Source organism: Pieris napi, chromosome 2, assembly GCF_905475465.1.
Source record: "Pieris napi chromosome 2, ilPieNapi1.2, whole genome shotgun sequence".
Lineage (NCBI taxonomy): Eukaryota > Metazoa > Arthropoda > Insecta > Lepidoptera > Pieridae > Pieris > Pieris napi.
Window position 1 is genome coordinate 13,922,803 of NC_062235.1, and position 26,101 is coordinate 13,948,903.

The 26,101-nt window shown below is 35.0% G+C and overlaps 3 protein-coding genes across 4 annotated transcripts; all 3 read right to left on the reverse strand.

Annotated features, from left to right (window-relative positions):
- Positions 1-910: 910 nt before the first annotated feature.
- Positions 911-6,838, reverse strand: LOC125057765 (organic cation transporter protein-like). Its single transcript, XM_047661637.1, has 7 exons — positions 6,589-6,838; positions 5,920-6,151; positions 5,583-5,838; positions 5,026-5,354; positions 4,604-4,898; positions 3,812-3,993; positions 911-1,143 (listed from the first exon to the last, which is right to left on the reverse strand). The coding sequence occupies exons 1-7, from the start codon at positions 6,771-6,773 to the stop codon at positions 994-996; spliced, it is 1,629 nt and encodes a 542-aa protein (XP_047517593.1). The 5' UTR covers positions 6,774-6,838; the 3' UTR covers positions 911-993.
- Positions 6,839-7,329: 491 nt separating this feature from the next.
- LOC125057774 (organic cation transporter protein-like) lies at positions 7,330-11,827 on the reverse strand. Its single transcript, XM_047661649.1, has 7 exons — positions 11,370-11,827; positions 11,058-11,289; positions 10,674-10,929; positions 10,227-10,555; positions 9,296-9,590; positions 8,640-8,821; positions 7,330-7,532 (listed from the first exon to the last, which is right to left on the reverse strand). Exons 1-7 carry the CDS (start codon positions 11,546-11,548, stop codon positions 7,383-7,385), a joined length of 1,623 nt encoding a protein of 540 aa, XP_047517605.1. The 5' UTR covers positions 11,549-11,827; the 3' UTR covers positions 7,330-7,382.
- A 28-nt stretch (positions 11,828-11,855) lies between these two features.
- On the reverse strand, positions 11,856-19,563 carry LOC125057778 (solute carrier family 22 member 4-like). 2 transcript variants are annotated; one of them, XM_047661673.1, is made up of 8 exons: positions 19,340-19,563; positions 18,653-18,785; positions 17,929-18,169; positions 17,453-17,708; positions 16,574-16,893; positions 12,477-12,771; positions 12,222-12,403; positions 11,856-12,118 (listed from the first exon to the last, which is right to left on the reverse strand). In XM_047661673.1, exons 2-8 carry the CDS (start codon positions 18,706-18,708, stop codon positions 11,984-11,986), a joined length of 1,485 nt encoding a protein of 494 aa, XP_047517629.1. In that variant the 5' UTR covers positions 18,709-18,785; positions 19,340-19,563; the 3' UTR covers positions 11,856-11,983. The 2 variants fall into 2 exon arrangements, with proteins under 2 accessions (XP_047517629.1, XP_047517619.1); XM_047661663.1 differs by lacking the exon at positions 19,340-19,563 and having other exon boundaries at positions 18,653-18,991.
- Positions 19,564-26,101: the final 6,538 nt, after the last annotated feature.

A 26,101-nucleotide genomic window follows, 5' to 3' on the forward strand; every position in this document is an offset into this window, starting at 1 on the left:
AATTATAGTAGTATATCATAATGGAATAAATTATGATTTTATAAGTGATAATTTAAAAAAATATTACAAAGTCTTCTCAGAGACAAAAACTTCTTGAAAGTTGAAGTTCTTTTCTTTGTTGCTGTTTAGAATGTGACCTTATAATTATTCGTGTCTGTAACTTATATAATTCCACTATCATATCACTTCTTTTATCATAATAATATGTACTATTGAAATAGTTTAATCTTTTGTATAATCTTTAAAGGAAAACATTAAAAAACTGATTATTAGTGTAAAATCGAAACGAATTACTTTAAAGGTATATTTTTAGCGTCGTTAAGTTTTAGATGAGCCATTAATAATTTAATGTCATTGCTAGCCATTGTGAGCCAGACCATATTAACGCATCTGTAAGCAGTTTTTAAACAGATATGTTGACATGTAAAAGTTGTGGGTTATAACTGACTGACTATCAGACAAATTTCTTTTTCTTAATCTCACTTTACTACATTATCGACAGATTAGAGAACTATATTTAACCAATGATAAATAATTTCAGTATCAGAGTGAAGTAATAGACAGATTCGTGATTTGCATATAATATTCAATTGGTAATATCTAAGAAGACCACACAAAAGAACTGAGGCCCAAAGGTTGAGACTCGATAGTTTGCTGTGGTATAGACAAAACAGAAATGATCTCATGCCTGTTTTATAAGACCTGATAAAGTTTCGCAAGAAATATTGTGATAATATTTCGATACAGATCAATTTGTGTTTTGCATTGTCATTTGTCATATTTTATGTAATGGGTTTTTTGTGTGTACGTAGAAATCTGATTGCCATATTAATATAACTGCATAGTTATCATAAATTACTCATAACATATAGTACATATGTACTTAATTTAAGCACAAATAAAACAAGAATTTGATATAAAAATAAGAAATATTTATTACTAAGCGTGAATTATTTAAAAATGTATAATGATTAGACTTTAACATTTCCTTCGTCATTTCTTGTCCCTTCCAATGGCCTCTGCATCAGCAAGAGTATCAGGCATTTTGGTGCCCAATGTTTCGGGCTGAGTGAGAACCAGTAGACCAGATAGTATAGCCATGCCACCGAACAACATTGACGGAATGCCGTGCCAATAGTCCATCTGTGATAAAACAGTAAAATAAAATTATAATTAATTATAATACATATATACAATAAATATATTAAAATTTCAAATATTTAATAATAATATTAATTAATAACCTTAAATAGAGTGATTTCTTTTTATGACAAAATTAATCTTTTTATTAATAAAAAAACTACCTCAGTTTGCTCCTACAGTTTTACCTAAAACATTAATCCCTTATTCTGTTTACACTGACAAAAATTCCTCACAGATGATCTGCATCATATAATACCTCATATAATACTAGTGCAGACTGTATTCTTCAGATTTTTTACCGACTTCTTACAGATGCTTTTACCGACGAAATAATTTTGGATAACCGAAAAGTGAAGTTGTTTAAGCTAGCCGAGAGATATGTATCAAAGGTGTTGGAAATTTACTAGATAAATATTTGGTATATGAAAGCTCTGTTCAAAGTGGGCGGTGCGCAAGCTCACAATCGAGCAAAACCAACAACGAATTAATGATTCTGAGCAGTCTTTGGAGCGGTTCAATCGTAATAAAGATTTGGCTCACAGCGACTTTTTCTGTTATCAGACCTTAATATATAGATATTTGTTGCTTGTTTTTAAGTTATGAGTCATACAAATTGTTTGAACTGGACCAATCAATCGCAAGGATTAGGATCATTTAAATATTCGTCCAATATATAAAAAGCTTTATTTATTAATTAACGTTTCACAAGAGCTTGGAATTTATTTAGTGATAATTCTCTAATTTCGCTTGGGAAATGTAAAAACGAATACAACATCCATATAATGAGTGGTTTATCTTCTGGAGCCTGGTTGGTCGTACGCTCAAATTATTTCTGTTTCGAGTATTATACTGGCGAAAGTCACCATTATTAGTAGGGATGTTTGTTGATGTTCAAATATATTATATTATATTTGAACATCAACAAGAACCGCCACCGAAATTAACTACTTTATTGTTTGTTAACTTGACGTTATTGCTTGCTAAGCTATTGATTGTTTTCCACATCATATTAATATGTGTGTATGGTAATAATATCACTGCTTTGTAATTTGAATTAGTTTGTCTACTTCGATTCTTTTCAAAAAACTCACACTGCAATGTGATGTCAAAACTATTTTTCTTAATCGCACTCAATACATTAAGTGAAGTTAATTAGATTTATTTTTTCTTTCAGTGATTATATAAGAATCTAAGTTTTTAGCATTTTTCTCGTGTGACTTTCATAATAGTTTTTTCGTTACGTGTTTTTATATCTTCGCTTTCATGAACTCATACAGTTCCAAGAAATTGATAGCTTCGTAGTGTCAGTATAGCCGAGGTGATTTTATATTTTTAATAATTTCTAAATATATAATAAGCCTATGGTCCGATAAAGGGAAAATTAATTTAGGTCATTTTTTTTTATAGAACGGGGGGAAAACGGACAGGAGGCTCACCTGATGTTAAGTGATACCGCCGCCCATGGACACTCTGAATGCCGTTGATTTGAATGCGTTGCCGGTCTTTTAAGAATTGGTAACCTCTTTTCTTGAAGGACCCTAAGTCGAATAGGTTCGACAATTCTTCAGTGGGCAGCTGATTCCACATAGTGGTGGTGCGCGGCAAAAACTACCTTAAAAACGGTCAGTTGTGGAACGGTGGACGTCGAGGTGATACGGGTGCAATTTCGTATTCTGCCTCGTCGTCCGATGATGACACTCAGCTGCAGGTATTAATCCGAACAACTCATTTGAACACTCTCCATGGTAATTGCGGTAGAAGATGCAGAGTGACCCCAGATCTCTACGCAACGCCAAAGGATCAAGCCGCTCGGAGAGGGATTGGACGTCGACGATTCGAACCGCTATGCGTTGTTTATGGTCAAGTGGAAGGAGTTGCTACTGGGGAGCCCCCGATCAGAGGTTGAGAGCAGTACTCCATGTGGGGCCGAATTTGCGCTTTATATAGTTGCATGCGGTGGCCCGGAGTGAAGTACCGTCTTGCCTTTCTGAGCACACCAAGCTTTTTGGAGGCTAATTTAGCCTTACCCTCCAAGTGACCGCGAAACTGAACTTCGTTCGATATTTCAACGCCAAGTACTCCAATGCTGGCTGTGGCTTTAAGAAGAGTGTTTACGAAAAGAGGAGTAGCGACAAAGGTCATGTGGAATGCGTAATTTTTGCAAATTTTTGCATTTTCGGCTACAATGCTTGTGGTTGATATTTTGATATCTATATCTATTTTGACTTGGTCTCTTGTGAGTTGGAGATCGGTGAGCTCTCCGAAGTTACGAAAGTGCGAGCGTAAACAACACTTTAAGTAACTGGTTTTGAGCTTCATTAGAATCCGGCCGCATTTATTCACAGCCCGCAGTCCGTGCTAAACATATATTTAATATGCTGCGCTAATATTTTAAGGTAGTTTTTAAACCACAATCCCTCATTAAGCGAATCTAAGAATTTAAGTACTTTGATTTATTTCATAAATCACACTGTTCTTGAGAGTTTGTATACCGGTTCAATGTTAACAATGATTAAAAGCGACGCGACAAATTATTACTATATTATCGTTTCAATCAGTCTACCTACCATGTAATCGTCTTTCTAAAATAACTTTGATAATTGTAAAAGGCTACCTTATTGTGCTGCATGCAGAATTGCTTTTCTGTCGCCTGCTATAAAATACTTACAAGTACTGGTGTGAGTGGTGCTGTGATTGACCCAATTCTGCCAATCATCGAGGAGAAGGCCAGTAACGTGTGTCGAAATTCTGTGGGGTACAGCTCTGATGTGTAGAGGTATAGAGATGTGAACACCAGCGAGATACCGAATTTACCCGCGAGGTACACCACCAGACGGACCACGCTTAGATCTAGAAAAGATGTCATGGTTTCAAACTTTTCATTTATGCGCGTCTATTTATTTTTGAAGTTAAACTTCTTTGGGCGCGTTATGAAAAATTTATGAGAGTGAAATTTTACGATGCGCGCGCACCGTGACACAAAATTAACAGAATGAAGTTGCCCACGGAAGATGTTACGGCATTGGACATATAATAATTTAAAAACAACATTCGAATAATAAAATAAAACTGAACTTTATTGACTATAATAACTCCTTTTCCAGTCTTTGATTATTTAATTGTAATTATTTATTTGCATGCAATCAAAACTATTTTTAATAATGCCAAATAAGTATAACTTCTTACGCGCGTACATTAGTACACGCACCCTTTTTTATTATTTATTTATCACTACTTTTAAACGCGTTTTGACGTACTAATTTACAACAAACAATCATTGTGATCTTGGAATGTTATCCTAATCATTTGTTATCATCATCATTCTCAAAATATATTTCATTAATAAATATGCCCGATATTGAGATTCTAACAGGAATAAAACAAAACATACATGGCCAAATAATTAAATATTGATTAAACTTCTGACCGTATTTACTCATAATTGCAGAATAAATCTTACCGGAGGGAATAAACACAAAAGCTATATTACAAGCGGCGCTGAAGAAGAACCCAGCGGACAGGGTGGGTTTCCGTCCAATCCTGTCCAAAATGAAAACCGCCGTGTAGAATCCTGGAATCTCGATGGCAACGGTCAATATGTAGTTCAGATAGATTGTGTCAGAGAGACTGGTGGAGTTGATAGAGAGACCGTAGTAGACGAAGGTTGTGGTGATCCACCAAACGGGGGTGGTGCACACTCGGCGTAATAAAATCTTAGATTTTAATATTTTGTTGAAGAGGTTATCTTCATTTTCCTGTAACATAAAATTTAATCGCTTTTAGAAATGCGATAATAAATAATCCTACCTACGTGTGTAAAGATTAGTTATTGCAAGGCTTTTTGACTAACTGCTAACGGCCCACTAAACAAAGGACACGTACCTTGGTTGACTCCGCAGTCACAACGGGCGGCAGCAAAAGTCCCCGCATGGACTTCTCGCTGATATGTGTCTTATTAACCCTTGCAATATTTTCCAGTGCTGCCTTAGCTTTTTCGAACTTTTGCTTTGACAGTAGCCACCTGATACTCTCCGACAATATCCAGTAGTAGGAGATGATAAGAAAACATGGAATGTGAAGGGCCATAATCATGTAGCGCCAAGGCTGAATCGCCCAGGCGACTCCGCCGAGAATTGCTTGTCCAACCGAAAACATAGCAGAAGCAGTTGCGCTTGCCACCACTCTCCATTTGGGACCCACCAGTTCAGCAGCTATGGCGAGAAGTTATGTTAAAAGAAAACTCGTATATAAAAAAATTGAACGCTTTAACAAAAAATTTGCCAATAAATGCGTAATTATTTATTTCCAACCTAAGCATTTGAAGGCTTAAAATAAAATTTAAATAACAGTCAGACTTCATTTAAAGGGAGACTTAAGACTTTATAACATAGACAATAGACAAACATGGAATACGGAATATAGCTAAATGTTCTACTCACCGAAAACATACGCTGAACTGAAGGTACCAGCTCCAAGTGTAGTTTGTAGAATTTGAAGAGCCACGTACATATTGTAGTTTACTGAAAAAGCTCTTATAAGCCCGATTAATGCTAAGTTGAATACACTGCTAATCAAAGCCACTCTCCGCCCGAATTTGTCTGAGATGTAGCCTATAACAGGTAGAACAAGCAGAGTTCCCACACTGCTAAGAGTCCCCGGCAATACTCGCAAGAACTCCTGACAACCGAGGTCAAACTGAAACAAATCAAGGAGATATGTTATTTTCGAAAATGACGTTCAATAAAATCTTAAGGCTATTGTGCTTAAACTACTAACATCGTAGACGATAGAGTTGTCTCGTGCATAGACGTAACTATCACATTCAACAGTGACTGACGAGTCGAAGAGGTCCGCGGGACAGTAATCTAAAGTGACGTTAACATCGATATTTCTTGGCCGGTAACGAACGCAGCTGGAAGCGGTCGAACTCTCGGGCATAGCATTCGTTAGCCAATCGGGGTCAAACTGGACTAATCTTGAATCTTCACCACATTCAGGGACACGACATCTGAAAGAACATATTAATACTAAATTCACATTAAATTTTGATAGATGTTGCCTCAATTTACTGTTTTAGAAATATTTACAGTAGTGTAAGAATATACGTAGGTATAAAGCATTTTAATTACCACATTAAGTGAATTTTTAAAAGTTGTTTAATTATTTAAATGATATGAGAATGGAGGAGGTCATATTATGCCAGCTTACACATTTTAAATTTGGAGATATCCGAGAGCAAGCAAGCAATCCCATCATAGTTTTATATGAAAACTGTGATATTCCCATCATAGTGCTTTCTAAAATAAATCATAATCCATGTTACTTGGTGTTTTGTATTTATACAGATTTAATTTATCTAGATTAAACTGTTTCTAAGTCTCTAATTTAGAGTTTTAAAGCCCTGACTTTGTAGTTTTGTTCTAAAATTTAAATTGCATTACTTACCTATGAGGAATAGCAGCAGCTGAAAAAACATATTCACTCATGAAGGCGGACATAATTATAGGTATCGATACCAACATTAAGTATCGAAGCTGAAAGGGTCCAAATTGACCCAACTCATCACGCAGAACATCATCTAAATCGACTCTCTTTATGTCGTCAGTTTTTACATCGGTGGCGGGTTCCATTTTTAATTTTTCAACGCTCACGCCCAACTTCTACACTTTCCTATCATTTACTCAATAAATAAAATATTCGGTGTATCAGCTGCATATCAGACAAAAGTTTGTCTTAATCTAATTTTACTATATTATCGACGGATTAGAGAAATATAGTTAAAAATGATAAATCATTTTATTACCAGAGTGAAGTAACAGTCAGATTCGTGACTTGTATATAATATTCAATTGCTAATATCTAAGAAGACATAATACAAAAGAACTGATGCCAAGAAGCTGAGACTCGATAGTTTGCTGTTAGAGACGAAACAGATTTCATGCTTGTGTTATAAGACATGATTAACTTTCGCAAGAAATATGGTGATAATATATCGATAAAAATCAATAGGTGATTTGCGATGCAAGACTTTATGCAATGGGTTTTATGTGTGTACCTAGAAATCTGATTCCCATATCAATATAACTGCATAGTTGTCATAAATTACTCATATACATATAGTACGTGTATTTAATTTAAACACAAATAAAACTAGAATTTGATATTTAAATAAGAAATATTTATTACTATGCATAAATTATTTAAAAAATTATAATGATAATACTGTAACATTTCTTTCATCATTTCTTGTCCCTTCCAATGGCTTCTGCATCAGCAAGAGTATCAGGCATTTTTGTGCCCAATGTTTCGGGCTGAGTGAAAATCAGTAGACCAGATAGTATAGCCATGCCACCGAACATCATTGACGGAATGCCGTGCCAGTAGTCCATCTGTGATGAAAAAGTAAAATAAAATATTTAATGCGTAACGTTAAATAAAGTATGACGAGTGGCTCCTTTTTGTCACAAAAATAATCTTTTTTTCTGTTTACACTGACAAAAATTCCTCACAGATGATCCGCTATCTATACCTCATATAATACTAGTGCAGCCTTGCGATTCTGTAACTCACTTTTCGAACTCACACACAGCGGTTTTCACAGCGGCGGTCGCGCTCAAATCAGTCGTAAAGCAGTCATTTTACGATTTGGCATTCTGATAAGGAGGGAGTTTGTAGTTAATTGTTTATTATATTTGAAAAGTGAGTTACAGAATCGCAAGGCAGACTGTATTATTCAGATTTCTTACTGACTTCTTACTTTTCTTTTACCGACGAAATTATCAAAAAAGTCCAGAAAATAATTTTGGATAACCGAAAAGTGAAATTGTTTAAGATAGTTGAGACCCTAAAGATATCAAAGGTAAGTGTTGGACATTTGGGGATGAATATTTGGTATGCGAAAGCTCAGTTCAAAGTGGGCGAGCTCACAATCGATCTCACAAACCAACAACGAATTAATGATTCTGAGCAGTCTTTGAAGCTGTTCAATCGTAATAAACTCAAATTGTTTGGAAAGATTTCGCCCCCGGCTACCTTTTCTGTTTGTCTGTTATCAGTAGTTTATGTGTACCTACCAAGTTCGTTTTCTTTCAATATATTTTGGCCCCTGACATTTCCCGTGTTTTTTTTTTTGGTTGGCACATCGTTAATGGTTAAAGATATATTAACATATTATATTTGATTGTTTTTAGCGCTAAATATAACGAATCAAGTTTTAGCAGAAATAGTTAGTAAATTGTTTTGGAACCTTCGCTTATCCGTCTGAGTTACTAACAATTTTGGAAGGAGCGCGTTATATAACCTAACCTAACCTAACCTACCATTAGTTAAGTTACATATAATATATATATTAGTTAATAATTAGAAGCGCTAACCAAATTTTAGCAATCGGCGCACACATGAAGCCAAAATGAGCCCTTTAGTTTTTCCCACACTCAGAAATTGTAATATAATTGAAACGACAATTAAGATAGGCTAATTATTACATAAATACTTACAAGTACAGGTGTGAGCGGTGCTGTGATTGATCCAATTCTGCCAATCATGGAGGAGAAAGCCAGTAACGTGTGTCGAAATTCTGTGGGGTACAGCTCTGATGTGTAGAGGTACAGAGACGTGAACACCAGCGAGATACCGAATTTACCCGCGAGGTATACCACCAGACGGACCACGCTTAGATCTAGAAAAGATGTCATAGTTTCAAATCTAGAAGATAAGCTAGTCTATTATATCTCTATTATATCTATCTAGTATATCTCTATTTTATTTAGTCATAGGTAGTAAACGCAGTAAGTACTAACTGAAATACCGTTTGCTATTTAGGTAAAATTTACTATTAACAATAACTTTATGCAATATTTATATAATAACAGGTATCAACTATAACAATCTAAAGTCAATATTTTATAAAGCTATAGAGATAAAAGTCTCAATTATTCATTAATACACGATTATTTATTTTTTATCTATTTATCTCTTCTTTAAATCGCATTTTGATGGAATAAATTAATTACAACCAATTATTGTAACCTTCGAATGATATTTCAATAATTCGATAAAACCTCATATTCATAAAAATATACATTTTTATAATAAATATGCTCGATTAAGATTCTGATCAAAGCATACACACACATTGCAGAAATAATCTTACCTGAGGGAATAAACACAAAAGCTATATTACAAGCGGCGCTGAAGAAGAACCCAGCGGATAGGGTGGGTTTCCGTCCAATCCTGTCCAAAATGAAAACCGCCGTGTAGAATCCTGGAATCTCGATGGCAACGGTCAATATGTAGTTCAGATAGATTGTGTCAGAGAGACTGGTGGAGTTGATAGAGAGACCGTAGTAGACGAAGGTTGTGGTGATCCACCAAATGGGGGTGGTGCACACTCGGCGTAATAAGATTTTCGACTTAAATATTGTTTTTAGAAGGCCATCCTTGTTTTGCTGGAAATATAAAGAGAATAAGTGCTTATAGCAATCGACCCTTTCAATAAATGTAAATGTAAAAAGGAAAGGTTCAGGAATTAGTTTAGAAAATTCTATTAGGATATGAAAAGATTTTATCCAGTTGATACCCTAGGCCGTTGCAAGTAGAGAGGGCAAATCTTTAACAGTCATGTTTTTTTAAAGAAAACACACTCAAAAATGTTGTTAGGACGTGATATTATAAAATTGATAAATTTCTATATTATCTTGCAATAATCAATCAATTAGGTCATTGGCAATATGTTATGAAAATCACATATCGGCGATTAACTCATTACTAGTATAGAATTATTAAGAATAATAGGTAAATTTTATCAATACTTTTATATAAATTGGTTTCAAGATTTATATATTATTGAAGAGTCTACTGAGAACAAGACGGAGACTTTTTGACTGCAAGCATGCAAAATTAAAATGTGACGTGTGATAAAATAATATATTTAATTAAGGTTTCATATATTTTAAATTAAAGTTAATATAGCCATTGAAAAATCAGATATAATTTAAATACGCAGCGCCATCTTTACGATTTCAATGAGTTTCTTAGAAATCCTCTGATATTTAACGCATGAATAATTAGATATAATGCAATACCTTCGCTGATTCCGCAGTGACAGCGGGCGGCATCAACAATCCCTGCATGGACTTTTCACTAATCTGTGTTTTGTTCACTCTCGCAATATTTTCCAATACCGTTCTAGCTTCTTCGAACCTTTGCTTAGATAGAAGCCATCTGATGCTCTCAGACAAAATCCAGTAATAGGAGATAATGAGGAAGCAGGGAATATGGAGGGCCATAATCATGTAGCGCCAAGGCTGAATAAGCCAAGCTACTACACCTAAAATCACTTGTCCAGTTGCGAACATAGACGTTGCTGTTGCACTCGCTACCACTCTCCATTTAGGCCCAACCAGCTCAGCGGCTGTAACGAGGAATGTTTTATTTTATTTATGGTCTCTGTCAAATTAGTTAATATTACCTGTAGTAATATTAATAAATTATACAATTTACTACAAATGAATACATATCAAACTGCTCACCAAAGACATACGCTGAACTGAAGGTACCAGCTCCAAGTGTAGTTTGTAGAATTTGAAGGGCCAAGTACATATTGTAGTTTACTGAAAAAGCTCGTATAAGACCGATTAATGCTAAGTTGAATACACTTATGATCAACGCTACTCTCCGCCCAAACCTATCGGACACATATCCAGTTATCGGTAACACAAGTAAAGTTCCTACACTATTAAGCGTCCCCGCTAATACTCGCAGGAACTCCTGACAACCGAGGTCAAACTGAAAAAAACATTGCCTTTAAAGTAAAAGTTTATAAAAACCAAATGACAGACAAATTAGAAAATTAAAAATTATATTTATTTTTAAAAAATAGTTATTTTATATTAAAGGGAAAAAAAACTACTTACATCATAGACAACTGAGTTGTCCCGTGCATAGACATAACTATCACATCCAACAAGGACTGACGAGTCGAAGAGGTCCGCGGGACAGTAATCTAAAGAGCTGTTAACACTAATATCTCTTGGCCGGTAACGATCGCAGGTGGAGGCTGATGTCCTCTCGGGCATGGCATTAGTTAACCAATCGGGGTCAAACCGGACTAATTTCGAATCTTCACCACATTCTGGGACACGACATCTTGAACACAAATTAAGTAATAATATTAATTGATGACCAAAACCATTAACTTTTTTAAAGTTTTTGAATTTCTAAGTTACCTGTGAGGGATTGCTGCGGCTGAGAAAATATATTCACTCATAAAGGCGGACATAATAAGCGGAATCGATACAAGGATCATGTAACGAAGCTGAAAGGGTCCAAATTGACCCAACTCATTTACTAAAACATCATCTAAATCTATTCTCTTTATTTCACCAGTTTTTATTTCGTCCTCCATTTTTTAAATTTTAAATCGACACCGCCCGATCTCTGACTCTTTCCGTCCCACAATGAGTACGGTGGTGCTTCGGTTGTATCAGTAAGCGCAAAATGATTGCGATTAATTTAAATTAATACTCAATATACGATGAATAAATATTGATTAAATCAAGATATCTAGTCTAGTAATTTTTTTTGTAAATAATAATTTCCTGCTGATTGTAACCTTTGTGTCGTTGTTTTAGATTGATTAAAACGCCAGAAATCATAAATAAAATTCACTACTATTATAATATTATTTAAACATTTTTATTATATTATTATTATATATAATAATATGTAACTGCAATAACTAATTATTATAGAATGAAGAAATTAAAATGTACTATCCAATAATTTATGTGTGTATGTATATAAATAGTTATAAGCATTCCTCGAACTCTGTAATTATCCTTCAAATCGCTTCAGCCTCCTCCAAAGTATCAGGTAGTTTCTTTGAAAGTGTCTCTGGCTGCGTTAGGACTAGAAGACCAGATAACGCTCCAAATATAGCAAATATTGTGTGCGGCAGACCATGCCAATAGGCAGTCTGAAAAAAATATTATTTAAAAAAATTATAATCGGTTCTATATGCATTTGTTTTTTTTTCTTTAATTTTCATTCACCGTTACGGTATTATGATTAGGACTCACGAGTAGTGGAGTAAGCGGGGCACAAACAGATCCAATTCTGCCAACCATTGATGAAAACCCCAATAAACTGTGTCTAAACTCCGTAGGGTAGAGCTCTGACGTGTACAGATAAAGTGAAGCGAGTACTAGCGATATACTAAATTTCCCTCCTAAGTATATAACGAGTCGAAGAATAGATAGATCTGAAACACACAATAACCTGGAATAATAAATATCAATAAATATATAGTACAGTTTAATAACTCGTATACTTACCTAACGGTATAAAAATAAAAGCTAAATTGCATGCTGCACTGATAAAGAAGCCACAACACAGAGTTTTCCTTCTACCAAATCTATCCAAGGTTAACACTGCACTATAGAATCCCGGTATCTCGACAGCAACGGCAAGGATATAATTTAGATATATTGTGCTGGACAGACTCGTGGAGTTAATCGATAATCCGTAGTATATGAATGTTGTGGTCATCCACCATATTGGGGTCGTGCACACTCTTCTGAATAGGACGCGGGAACGAAAGATAAATTTTACGGGGCTTCGTTGTTGTCTCTAAAATATAAGCTAACGATTAACAAAAATGTATTAAGATTTTTCAGCAAAGTTTGGCTCACTCAAGTTCTGGTTCAGTTGTTGTTTTCATTTCGGTTAGAAACGTCGCGTATTAATTATTGTGTTCGAAAAAGTGCAATGCGCTGACGCAGCGCTGCGGTCGCGTTACGATGAATCGTTGACCAAGTATTTGTTATTGTGTAATGAATTAATGCGCGGTTTTGCCTTTATAATTTTAATTACTATTATATTTATAATGTCATCTCCAAGTGTTATAGAAATTAAAACCCAAAACGAGCAATTACTTGTGGGTGAACTTAAAAAGGAAAGAGCCCGATGCTCAGACCTGGAAACAATTGTCTATCAACTCAAAGAGCGAATCGCTCAGCTCGAACGAAAAGTAGACCAGCCCCTAACACAAAGGGACGAGTCAGTCGCTGAATCAATTCAATATGAGACGGACAAAGAAAAACTGGCTAAAGAAACAGAATGGGTGCGACAAAAAAGCAGAAAGAAAAGGAAACTAAACACCTCCCCTTCCCCCATGAAAGAAGTTACTAATAATACAGTAACAAAAGAAAAGGAACCCCTTCCACCCCCAATCGTTGTCGAAAATGTGATTGAATACCAATCATTTTACGATGCTTTACTTAAAAAAGAAATAAAAAAAGACTCTTTTACCGTGAAAATGCTCAGAAATGGATCGGTGAAGATCCACCGTGATAACACCAAAAGTGAAGCTACCTTCAGATGTATCACAAAGCATCTTAAAGAAGAAGATGCCTCGTGGTTCTCATATGAAAACAAGCAGAGCAGGCCAATAAGAGTAATGGCAAAAAATCTGCATGCTTCTTGCAAGCCTGAAAGGATAGGTGAGGACCTCATTCTCCAAAGGTTTAAAATTTTAGACGCAGCCGTCAAATATAGCTGGAAAAACAAGGAACCGCTTAACATGTTCATTGTTCATTCTATCTTTCCACCGTCAGGAAAACATAAAAAATATTTATGAAATAAAATCCATACTAGGCTGCAAAATTGAAACACAGCCACTTAAATCGCCGAAATTGATTCCCCAATGCAACCTCTTGCATTGCCAGGCTTATGGGCACACACAGAAATACTGCTCCAAGGAGCCGAGGTGTATAAAATGTACTGGAAAACATCTCACTGTTGACTGCAACAAGCCACGAGACGCGAAACCGAAGTGTGTTCACTGTGGTAAGTCACATCCAGCTAATTACAGAGGCTGTGTAGTAGCAAAATAATTACAGATAATGAGAAACGACTTAAAATCAAAATCAAAGACTGAAACGGGCAAATCTGTTAAACCAGCAAAATTAGTTTTAGTTGCTCAGTTAACTAAAGGTTCCAAGACTCTATCACAAAATGAGACAGCTAGCACAGGCATAGATGAAAAGATTAACAGCATACTTTCATTATTGACATCTGAAACATATGAAAGATTTAAGATGTGATGCAATTTCCACAGGAAAGCCTATATACTGGCCAACAGACAAGAATAAAATACCAGATCTTATAGATTTTTTCATATTTAGAGGAGTATCACCAAATGTTCTCCAAATAGAGGAAGCCTATGCTATGAACTCTGATCACTCACCAATCTTACTCACGATTGGCGAAGACCCTATAAAGCGAAAACTGAATCCATCTCTCGTCAACCCACATACAGACTGGGACAGCTTCAAAATTAATCTTGAGAATATGGTAGAACTAAGAGCAGTTCAACCTTTAAAGACTGAGGAACAAATAGAATTAGAAGTAAATAAATTTACAAAAAACATCCAGCAAGCTGCTTGCAGTAATACTCCAAAATTTAAGAAAAAGGTCAAAAACAACTACTTCCCAGAATAGATAAAAAATCTGATAAAGACAAAACGAGCTCAAAGAATAAGGTGGCACTCCACAAGATGTCCTGAAGACAAAAAAATGTCTCAATAACCTCACTAAACAACTGAGGAGAGAGATTACAAAACATAAAGATACTTCAATAAAGAGATACCTAAACTTCTGATGGTTCTACCAACTACTCCATCTGGAAAGCAATAAGAAATATCAAAAAACCTACAACACATATTCCTCCCTTGCGAAAGTCTGATGGGAATTGGGCTGCAAGTAAGGTACAAAAAGTTAGGAGTTTTGCAGAGCATCTAGAATATATATTTCAAATCGATGAAGAAGATTCACTTGACTTCTAAGAAATATCTTCAGATGAGCTAAACATCCGGCTAGTCACACCAAAAGAAGTTTTCAGTGAAACTAAACGTTTGACTAAAAAAAAGGCGCCAGGTTTTGATTTAATTACGGGTGAGGTATTATAGCACCTTCCCTGTAAAGCCGTAGTTAAAATGACAACTTTAATTAATGCTTTATTTCGACTTCAATATGTTACCAACATGTGGAAAGTTGCAGAAGTTATAATGATTCCCAAGCCAGGAAAACCACCACACGAAGTAACGTCTTACTGACCAATCTCACTGTTACCTGTTATAGCAAAACTATTTGAGAAACTATTTCTCAAACGTCTTAACCATATTATTGCCAAAAAGCAGCTCATACCGGATTACCAATTTGGTTTCTGAGAAAAATATACTACCATAGAGCAGGTTCATAGAATTACAAATAATATCGAACAAGCACTAGAAGAACAAAAAGTCTGCTCCACGGTCTTTCTGGATGTAGCTCAGGCATTTGACAAAGTGTGGCCCCGAGGACTTGTTTATCAATTAAAGAAAGTACTGTCTCGTCAATTCTCGAATATCCTTGAGTCATATTTAACACAAAGAATGTTTAGGGTAAGAGAAGAAGATGATTATTTAGAACTGAAAGAAACAAAAGCTGGGGTGCCGCAAGGGAGTGTATTAGGTCCGGTCCTGTATCTCTTATACACATACGATATTCCTGAACTAGAAGATAACGTAATCGCTACCTTTGCCGATGATACTGCTATCATGTCTACGGCAGCTACTGAAAAGGAAGCCGTATTAAAACTAAAAAAAGCCATAAATAATTTTGGCTTGTGGACCAAAAAATTGCGGATACGATTAAATCAGTCTAAATGAGTTCACATAAACTTTACCAACAAAACATCAAATTACCAGCCAGTATATATTGATAACGTCAAAGTGCCGTTCCAAAATTCAGTTCCCAAAGTTCCGCATTCCGCGTTATCAGTTCAAAATAAATTATTGATTTACAAACAAGTCCTGACACCTGTATGGACATATGGTTGCCGGCTGTGGGGCTGTACCAGTTTTAGTAACATCCAAATAATCCAACGATACCAAAACAAAGTGCTCAGGGGAATAGTCAATGCTCCCTGTTATATTCGAAATAACGACCTCCATCGGGACCTTAATTTAGAGTACGTCGTCACAATAATAAAAAAGACTGCTGGAGCCCACGAACATAGGCTCCACCATCACGTGAATGTCGAGGCTATTCAACTCCTTGACACCACGAGCCTAGTGAGAAGACTTAAAAGGACAAAACCATTTGAACTAGTGAATTAGTGTTAGTGCACGTCAGTATTAAATACACAGTGAGTGAAAAAAAAATATAGAACACAAGAACAGAGTGTCTTCCGTTTAATAGAGACTGTAAGTAGTGTTATTGGTCACTTTCTTATGTAAAAATCCTTATTAGTAAACTAGGTTAGACTTAAATTACTTATTAGTCTTAAGTTAGGCCAGATTGTAATGTTCCACGATGTCTCAGTAAAGACACATGTATATATAAAAACTCAAGCTCTGGTGGCTTTAATAATAACACATTATTCACATACGTTTCTGACAATTGTGGGAGGATTCAATAAAGCATCCATGGACGTTGCACTTATATCAGCGTTATTTGTCTTTGCTACATTTTCAAGCACATTTCTAGCTTCATCATACTTCTGCTTAGCTAATAACCACCGCACGCTTTCGAAAAGAATCCAGTGATATGACAATAGGAGAAAAACCGGAATGTAAAGAGTGAGGATGAGAGTCCTCCATGGGCGTACAAGCCAGGCAATTGCTCCCAGTAGTACCTCACCCAGGGCAAACGCTGATGCCAACGTGGCAGAGGTAACCACGCGGTACTTGGGACCCACTAGCTCGGCACCTGAAGTATATTAATATAATAAAATAAGAACCTGTGGCGAGACAACCTTATAAGTCTGGGCCTCAGACTTCTGTATCTGTTTTGTATTTTTTTTTTTTAAATAAAAGTAGGTAATCAGCCATCTGTGCCTGACATACGCCGTCAACTTGTTTGGGTCCATATCCGGTTTCCGCACTATGCTTTACCTCACCGTACAAGCGGATGTTAAAGTGTTGGATGCGCACATAAATAGATTCCATTGCTGCACAGCCGGTGACCTCCAGAATGAGAGTCGCACGCTGAAACAACTAGGCCAACACTACTCGCTAGGAACGCTTTTACTGTTACGTTACTGTTGTTGTCTCCAACAAAATTAAAGTTATAATTTAAATAATTATTTCGTATTTAAATATTTTTCTAACTTTAATTTGGTTTATCGAATATCTAAAATAACTTTTATTCACCTCTAAAATAGATCTTATAGCTTTACATTTTTACTTTAACGGTTTAGAATGTGTTGTGAATTCTAAAAACTGACTCACATTTATGTGTGAAAATATTTATTATATGAAATACTTACCGAATATAAATGCGGAACTCGCTAAACCAGCACCTAATGTAGTCTCCAGAAGTTGAAGAATTAGAAACATTGTATAGTTTACCGAGAAGGCTTTGGAGATGCCAAAAAGAGCAGTGTTGAAGACGCTGAAGAGTAAAGCCATACGTCGGCCGAAATGATCAGAAATGAAGCCAACCAATGGTAGGACCAGGAGTGTTCCAAGACTGCTAAGCGTTCCTGAGAGCGATCTCAGCCATTCTTCACATCCCAAATCAAACTATAAAGAAACAGTTGTATATCATCAAATGCATCAAATATAAGAATATTAATGAAAAATCAAAATGAAAGTGCCCCCGATAATCTTCGAGAGATCATCAGATCATACATGGGCTTCCAAATGTAAGGTTTAAAAACAAAATAAATACACAGTAGCGTGTATTTAATTTGCAACAACCTATTTTTGAAGCGCGGCTTATAAAAATATAAAAAATACCAACATCGTACACCACAGAATTATCTCCTCCATACACAAACCCGTCACATTTTTTAGTACGTGAATGATCGAACAGGTCTATAGGGCAATCTAGCACGGAACTGTTATATCCAGGATAGACAGACACATATCTCTCGCAACTTGCAAGCTCAGATTCATCTTCTATGACTGGTACCGCGTTTGCTATCCATTCTGGGTGGAACACCGCACTCTTGTTTCTCTCGCCGCATTCAGGGATACGACATCTGTTAATTATATGCAAATAGTTTATTTTACAACTTCATTTCCTATGTATATCCAAGTGAAATGATAAAACAATTTTATTTCATGATACAGCATGAAGCTCTTCAAAATTGAGATGTGTAATTTATTATCAATAGTTTACATAAATTGTATCAGAAAAGAATTTTCTATTACAAAACGCATTTAAATTAAATTCTATTACGAATTACAAAGTTCTAAAAGATTTTAATAATTCTTAATTTATGATATATTAAATAATAAATGTGTCTCTTGCGCACCCCAATGGAATATTTTACCTACTACGTATATATTTTACATAAATATAAAGGGAAATGTCACGGGAATAGGCCGAAATAACATAATAACCTTCTACATAAGGATTCCAAGATAGCACGAGAGCGGAAAACGATTGCCTAACCTAACATCTTTCAAAAGTCATTATTTTCTTCTCAAAAAAGATAAAAACAAGAGAAATACTAATGTACCTGTGTGGAAGTGCAGCTGCTGTGAAGACATAGTCACTGAAGAAGGCAGCTGTCATCAGCGGCAATGCGATGAGGCAGATATATTTTAGCTGGAATCGCCCAAACTGGCCCAGCTCGTTCACCAAAACATAGTCTAAATCAATATTCTTTTCTTTAGTATCTGAACTCTCACTTGTGTCAATTGCCATGTTTTAGGGACGTCTAAACGTAATTGTGAGAAAAGATATTGTACCAATTATACTAGCGGATCCTAATTTTATTAAAATTAAATCATTGTTAAGATATTAAAAAGTGTACTAGCGAGAGGCTTAAATGTATTTAGATTTATGATAGTGCATAATATAATATGCGACGATGTCTGGGTATCTCGTTACAAGGTGATATTTCAATTAGTGTGAAAAAATTGTACGAAATATCAAATTCATTCTTCTTATTAGTTGTGACTATACTCGTATATGAAAGATATGAGCAAACGAAGTGTTTGTGGGCATATGGCTGATAATAATTATATTTTTTTTACACTACATTCTGTATAGTTTAAAATAATATGACATTATCATATAACCGTTATGTTAATGCTGGTAGATATTTAGTCGGGATATGATTATTATCTAAATAGCCCGTCGTAAAATTTAAGATAAGTAATTTTAGCAGTGTATATAATTTTAATAATATTAAATAAATTACGTTTTATAGAAAAAGAAAACCTTTCTGCCTTAACATGTTATTCAACTTCTACGCTTGATCTTATACATTTGTAATCGTGCTCTGAATTTTATTTTCCAATGGTTTCGGCCTCCGCCAAGGTATCCGGCAATTTCCTTCCAAAAGTTTCGGGCTGCATGAGGACCAAGAGGCCTGACATCAACCCCAATATAGCGAACACTGTGTTTGTCAAACCAAGCCAATAATCAGTATGAAAGCATTGCCGTTTTATTATTGTTAACACATTTTACATAAAGTCAAAGTCAAAATCATTTATTCATATAGGGTACGCAATGTACACTTATGAACGTCAACAAAATATAATATATACATATATGAAATGCTTCTAATTTTACATTTACTGCCAGTTCTTAAATCAAGGGCGAAGAACGGAAGTGAGTTTTTTGTTTTACACAACGTTTAACATCTAAAGTAATAAATAATAATAAAATAAATTAAAAACAAAGATTTGCACTTACATTCTCGTGGGAACAACACAGCAGTCGAAACAGCTAACATCACCGCATACACGAATTCAAGTACGACCAGTCACGAGTAATGATAACCTAATGGTTAAGACACCCGCTTGCCGATTAAGAGAGATGACATTGGGGCTAAATGACCTTATTAATAATAGATTTATGGAAAATGTATGTTACATCTTCCTTAAGAAATTTTACGATTTTACAAACGACGCCAAACTCTTTGGTATAATAGCTTGCTAAACTATTTATACAAGGAGTTAAATATTTCAAATAAAAATAAAATACATACTTTTAAGTTTCTTGTTGGAAGATTCAATAAAACATTCATAGATTTCGCACTTATGTTTGTTTTATTTGTTTTAGCGACATTTTCTAGTACTTGTCTTGCTTCCGCGTATTTCTTCTTTGCTAACAGCCACCGGACGCTTTCAGACAGTATCCAATAGTAAGACAAAAGAAGAAAGATCGGGATATCATGAGTAGAGATCGCCACGGGCGGACAAGCTAGGCTACTACACCTAGGACTACCACCCCGCAGGAAAACGTTTCCGAAGATGTAGCGGACGTAAGCACTCGATACTTAGGACCTACTAACTCGGTGGCTCTAATTTAACAAAACAATAATTACATTTATGAAAGATAAATTGAACAGTGTAGCAAGGAGCCGTTGTAGCCAGAGTGTGCAGGCGCATATCTCTCACAGCTTGCGAATTTAGGGCCTGCATCTGTAAGTGGTATTGCATTGGTGATCCAGTCCGGACCGAAGACATCACTCTTAGTGCTCTCACCGCATTCGGGAATACGACATCTGATGGAGATATGCATCATTATTTTTACCAGATATATAATTATTATAATAATATTGTAGTACATATATAATTATTCTTGATCAATAATACAATATCCACTTTTTTATAGAACAGGGTGCAAACGGGCAGAAGGCTCACCTGATTTTAAATGATATCGCCGTCCATGGACTGGCGAACTGACGATCTTCGTTGAAGATCACTTTACAGTAGATAAAAATAAAACAGCTTATAATCACAATTCCAGAGTAACACAAACCTATGTGGAATCGCTGTGGCCGTAAACACGTAATGAAATGAAATGAAATGAAATGAAATAGTTTATTCTTGCAAGTAGGACTATATAAATCACTATTACAATGTCTTCCTAAACTAGATGAAGTCGACATTTCCTAACTGACTGCCCTGAGAAGAAATGTCGAAACAAACTCGGGGGTCTTAGTCTCTTTTATAGTCCAGATAATACAATGATAAATTAATAAGTTGGTGTAAACAAATGCAGAGTATTTACTGGACTGGTCTTTGGAAGAAAGAACCAGATCGATCTGAGCAAGCCTGCGCCAGCAGACGGCTAGCATGCCCCGAATAGCTCATGCAGCTCAACCATTTTTGAGGGAGCTGCACAACCCGGTACACAACAATACCGCCAGTGGCACCATAAAAATATGTGGGGCAACAACTCACTCAGATCGCCAGCCCAAAATAACTATAGACTAAAATGTATCAAATTATAAATCAAGCAAAAGAGTTTATGATATACCCGCATAATGTTTACACTTACAATGGATACAAAATGTATCTTTAAGGTGTACCTTAAAGCAAGGAAAAAATAATGAAATTGAAAAATATAATCGTAATATAAACATTATTCACTTGGCATGTCAAAGTGTAAAATATTGTATGCAAAAGCACAAAACATGTCAGTATTGTAGAAAAAGAAAAAATGAATATGCACTAAGCACAAAACATGTCAGTAATGTAGAGAAAAAAAATGTAAAAAAATGAATATGCACTAAGCACAAACATGTCAATAGAATAAAATAAAATGCATATGCAAAAGCACAAGACATGTCAGATTGTAAATATGTACAACATGCAAAAAAAAAAAAAAAAAAGAAGTGAAAGACAGCTTAAAAAAAACACAAGCGATAGCTGTATAAGCGAGCAGCTCAATCCCAGGCGTTTCTATCATTTAAATAATCGGATATCCTGTAATATCCTTTAGTTAATAATTTTGATTTAATAAAAAATTTAAATTTCTTAAGGGGAAGTTTACGAACATCCATAGGAAGTTTATTGTAAAAGCGTATACATTGACCCATGAACGAGTTGCTTATTCTATGAAGGCGAGTAGCATGAACTGTTAAATTATTTTTGTTCCTAGTATTTCGGGAGTGAAGATCAGACAATTTGACAAAATCCGGTTCGTTTTTGTGAACATAAAGTAAATTTTCAAAAATATATTGTGAAGTTACAGTCAGAATGTTTATCTCTTTGAATTTCTCTCGGAGAAAAACTCTAGGACCTAAGTTATATATAGCGCAACAGCTCTTTTTTGTAATAAGAAGATTGTATTAATATCCGCACAGTTTCCCCAAAGGAGAATGCCGTACGTCATCAAGCTATGAAAATAACTGAAATAAACAATTCTGGCTGTATCCACATCAGTAATTTGTCTAATTTTCCTTACAGCATAAGCAGCTGAACTGAGCCGTCCAGACAATTTGTTAATGTGTGGGCCCCACTGTAGTTTAGCGTCAACAGTAATGCCAAGAAAAACAGTTGACTCAACAGGTTCCAACTCTACTCCATTCAGTTGTACATTGGTGCTTAACTGTCTCACATTAGGCGTAGAAAATTTTATTAATTTAGTTTTACTTGAGTTCAAAAGCAGATTATTAACATTAAACCAATGGACAACCTTAGATAGGGCCAAATTAACTTGGTCAAAATTTTCAAGTTGACGCTTAACTTTAAAAACAAGCGAAGTGTCATCCGCAAATAATAGGATTTTGTGATCATCCCTTACACAAAAAGGTAAATCATTGATATAGATAAGGAATAAGAAAGGACCTAGAATTGAACCCTGCGGAACACCCATAGTTACCACAGATCCTTTTGATTTTTTGCCATTAATATCTACACTTTGTATTCTATTGTCTAAATATGAACTGAGAAGTCTAAGAGCCTTATTTCTAATGCCATAGTGGTGTAGTTTCTTGATAAGTGTGTCATGGCAAACACAGTCAAAAGCTTTGGACAAGTCACAGAATATGCCTAAAGCATCCTGTGAATTCACCCAAGCCTCGAATACATTTTTGAGTAGTTCCACACCTGCATCTGCAGTAGACCGACCCTTAGTAAATCCAAATTGTTTGGAGTGAAAAAGATTCTGTCTGTTAAAATGCTTTAGCATTTGCTTTAAAATTATTTTCTCAAAAATTTTGCTCAGTGTAGGCAAAATTGAGATAGGGCGAAAATTCGTAGGATCGGTTGTACTACCAGATTTGAAGAGTGGAATCACCTTGCTTAACTTCATTAAGTCCGGAAACACACCAGATGCGACACAAGAGTTGAACACAATTGCCAGAAATGGGGAAATACATTAAATTATTGAGGATATTATTTGAACTGACAACCCCCAAAGATCGGTGGACTTTTTTACTTCCAAATCTTTAAATGCATCTAGAATGTCCTTAGCACTAACAACTGTAAATTCAAAACTTGTCCCACATTCTGCGACACAGTCTTTAAGTATGTTGTATGCGGAGCCGGAAGACGACAACAAAGTTTGTGTTGTTAATACAGGAATATTAGTGAAAAAAGATTCAAACTCGGTTGCCACCTCCAAATCCGCCCTAACATCTATATCATTAATTTTAAGATGAAAATCATTATTCTTAACTGTGGTTCTTCCTATTTCAGAATTAATAATATTCCAAGTAGTTTTAATTTTGTTTGCAGAAGATCGTATTTTGTTTTTAATGTGTAAAGATTTTGCGGCAGCGCAGGCTCTCTTAAAAGTCTTAGAGTAATTTTTAACATACTCCCTAAACCTTTCACTATGATCATGGTTCCTTTCATTATATAATTCAAATAATCTTATTCTGCTTTTAAAAATACCTGGTGTTGCCCAGTCACTAAACAAAACTCGATCACTAACAGAAACTGATCTAGATGTAAAAACCTTCTTAAACTGAGAATTAATCATGTTAAATAATGAAGAGTAAGCTTGGTCAGGGTTATTGTGATGAGGCAAACCAGGCAGTTTTTCATTTAAATTATTTTTAAAAAGTTCTAAACGATAACTGGTTACTGGAACAAAATTAACATTTTTTCGATTTGCTTTAACAATGTCTTTAGTAAATGAAACCAACTGGCCACAGTGATCTGAATCTAACAGATTAATAATTGAATAGAAAGTTGGCTTCACATTTGTAAAAACATTGTCAATACAAGTGGCACTAGTGGCAGTTATTCTAGTTGGCTCAAGGAAAATATTATATAAATTATATGATTTCAATAAGATTAAAAATCTATTAACAATACTAGATTTATCTAATAAGTTAATATTAAAGTCTCCACAGACGGCAACTGTTTTATTAGTATTAGATATTTTTATTAATACATCTTCTAGGATTTTTTCAAAAGTATCGTATAAAGTACTAGGGGGCCTGTATACACTCAATACAATGAACTGCTCAAGCTCAATACATGCTATCTCAGCAACTCGCTCAACAGACAGGCTCACTATGTCGGTACGTTCTTTAAATTTAAGATTATTCCGAGCAATAATTAAAGAGCCTCCACGTATTAAATTAACTCTGCTGAACGAGCTGGCTACCAGATGATTGTTGAAGCTAAACATGAACTGGTGGTCCTTTAACCAATGTTCAGTAATACATAAGATATCAATGTTATTACAGTTCATGAACAACTCCAACTCCAATTCTTTACCCATCAAACCCTGAATATTCTGATGTACTAAATTTAAAATATGCTTATTATTGATTTTATTATTGACATTTAAGGAGTTTGATGGATCTCCTAATAAACAACTATGACTAGAACTATTGCCAGAGATCACCTCTTTTGTCTTAAAATCTAATTTAAATAATTACTTGGAACAAATTCCAAGGTATCTTGAGAAAAGGTACTATTATCTATCTGCTCAATAGGAGCAGATTGGTTAGCCAAACATTTGGCTTCGTTCAAAATACAATATGATAGCGAATTTGCTACTTGTCCAATATAATGATTACAAAGATAATAGTTATCTTTTGTCAAAAAGTAATTATATCTAATGATGACATTAGTGTCAATAAATTCAAATTGTTTATTATACAGTGTCATTGTATGAATTTTATTATTGCATCTGTACCTAGCATTGTTTTCGGTCTGTGACATACCTTTTCCATAAGGAAAAGCAAATAAGACAACTTTATTTACATTAAGTTTTGATAACTTTTCAAAATAACTGATTAACATATTTACTGTTACATTACTTCTTCTCCCAATTAAAAGTACAATAGTTGTGGATGGGCAATAATTATTACTTACTATTTTATCTAATATTTGTTTATAGGAAGCTCCAGGCATACAACAATTTATGACCTGAGAACCTAAATTTTGGTATAACTTATGAGATATGTTTTTGCCCATTTCATCGCTAAATATCATTATTTGATTTTTGTTTATTACATTAGATTTAACATTTAGGTTTACATTTGTGGCGAAGGAAGTACTTGTGAGGCTATTACACAACTCCCCAGAATGAGTCACAGGTGGCAATGACTCCAGAGAAACAGCTGGCTGTGAACAACCCGACATATCTGTTTTACAGTCTGATGTTTGACTGTTTACTAAGGAGTTGAACATCCTTTCATTCTCACTACACAGATCTATCAAGCCATCCATTGCCAGTATATATTCTCCTATTTCCTTTTGTGAGGTGTCATATTTAGAACTAATACTGTTCAAGGATTCCTGCAGACGGAGAATCTCTGACTGAAGGTGTTGTATATCAGCCTCATATTTTAATTTTCTATGATCGAATCTACATTTTAACTGTTTACATTTATTTAATGAGTTAAAATTGTTTTTACAGGTAGTTTTATTGATTTTTATAAATCTTTGTGTTTTCTTAATTGATTTCTTAATTTTAATATATTTCTTTAACTTATTGTGACTACAACTTATTTTCTGTACTGTGTTATCACAAGTTAAGTCTATCGTTTCAATTTGGTTATTATTTCCCAAAACTGAGTTGGCAGAAGGCAGTGGAGCGGCACCAACCAGTCTATCAAACAGAGCATGTGTATATTGTGCCTGGATTTTCTGGTTAGCACCGTCCATTTTGTGGATTGTCTCTTGGGCTTCACTTAATCTACTTTTAAGGTCAGAGTTGAATCAAACTCATCACTGCACTGATCAAATTGATCTACTAATAATCT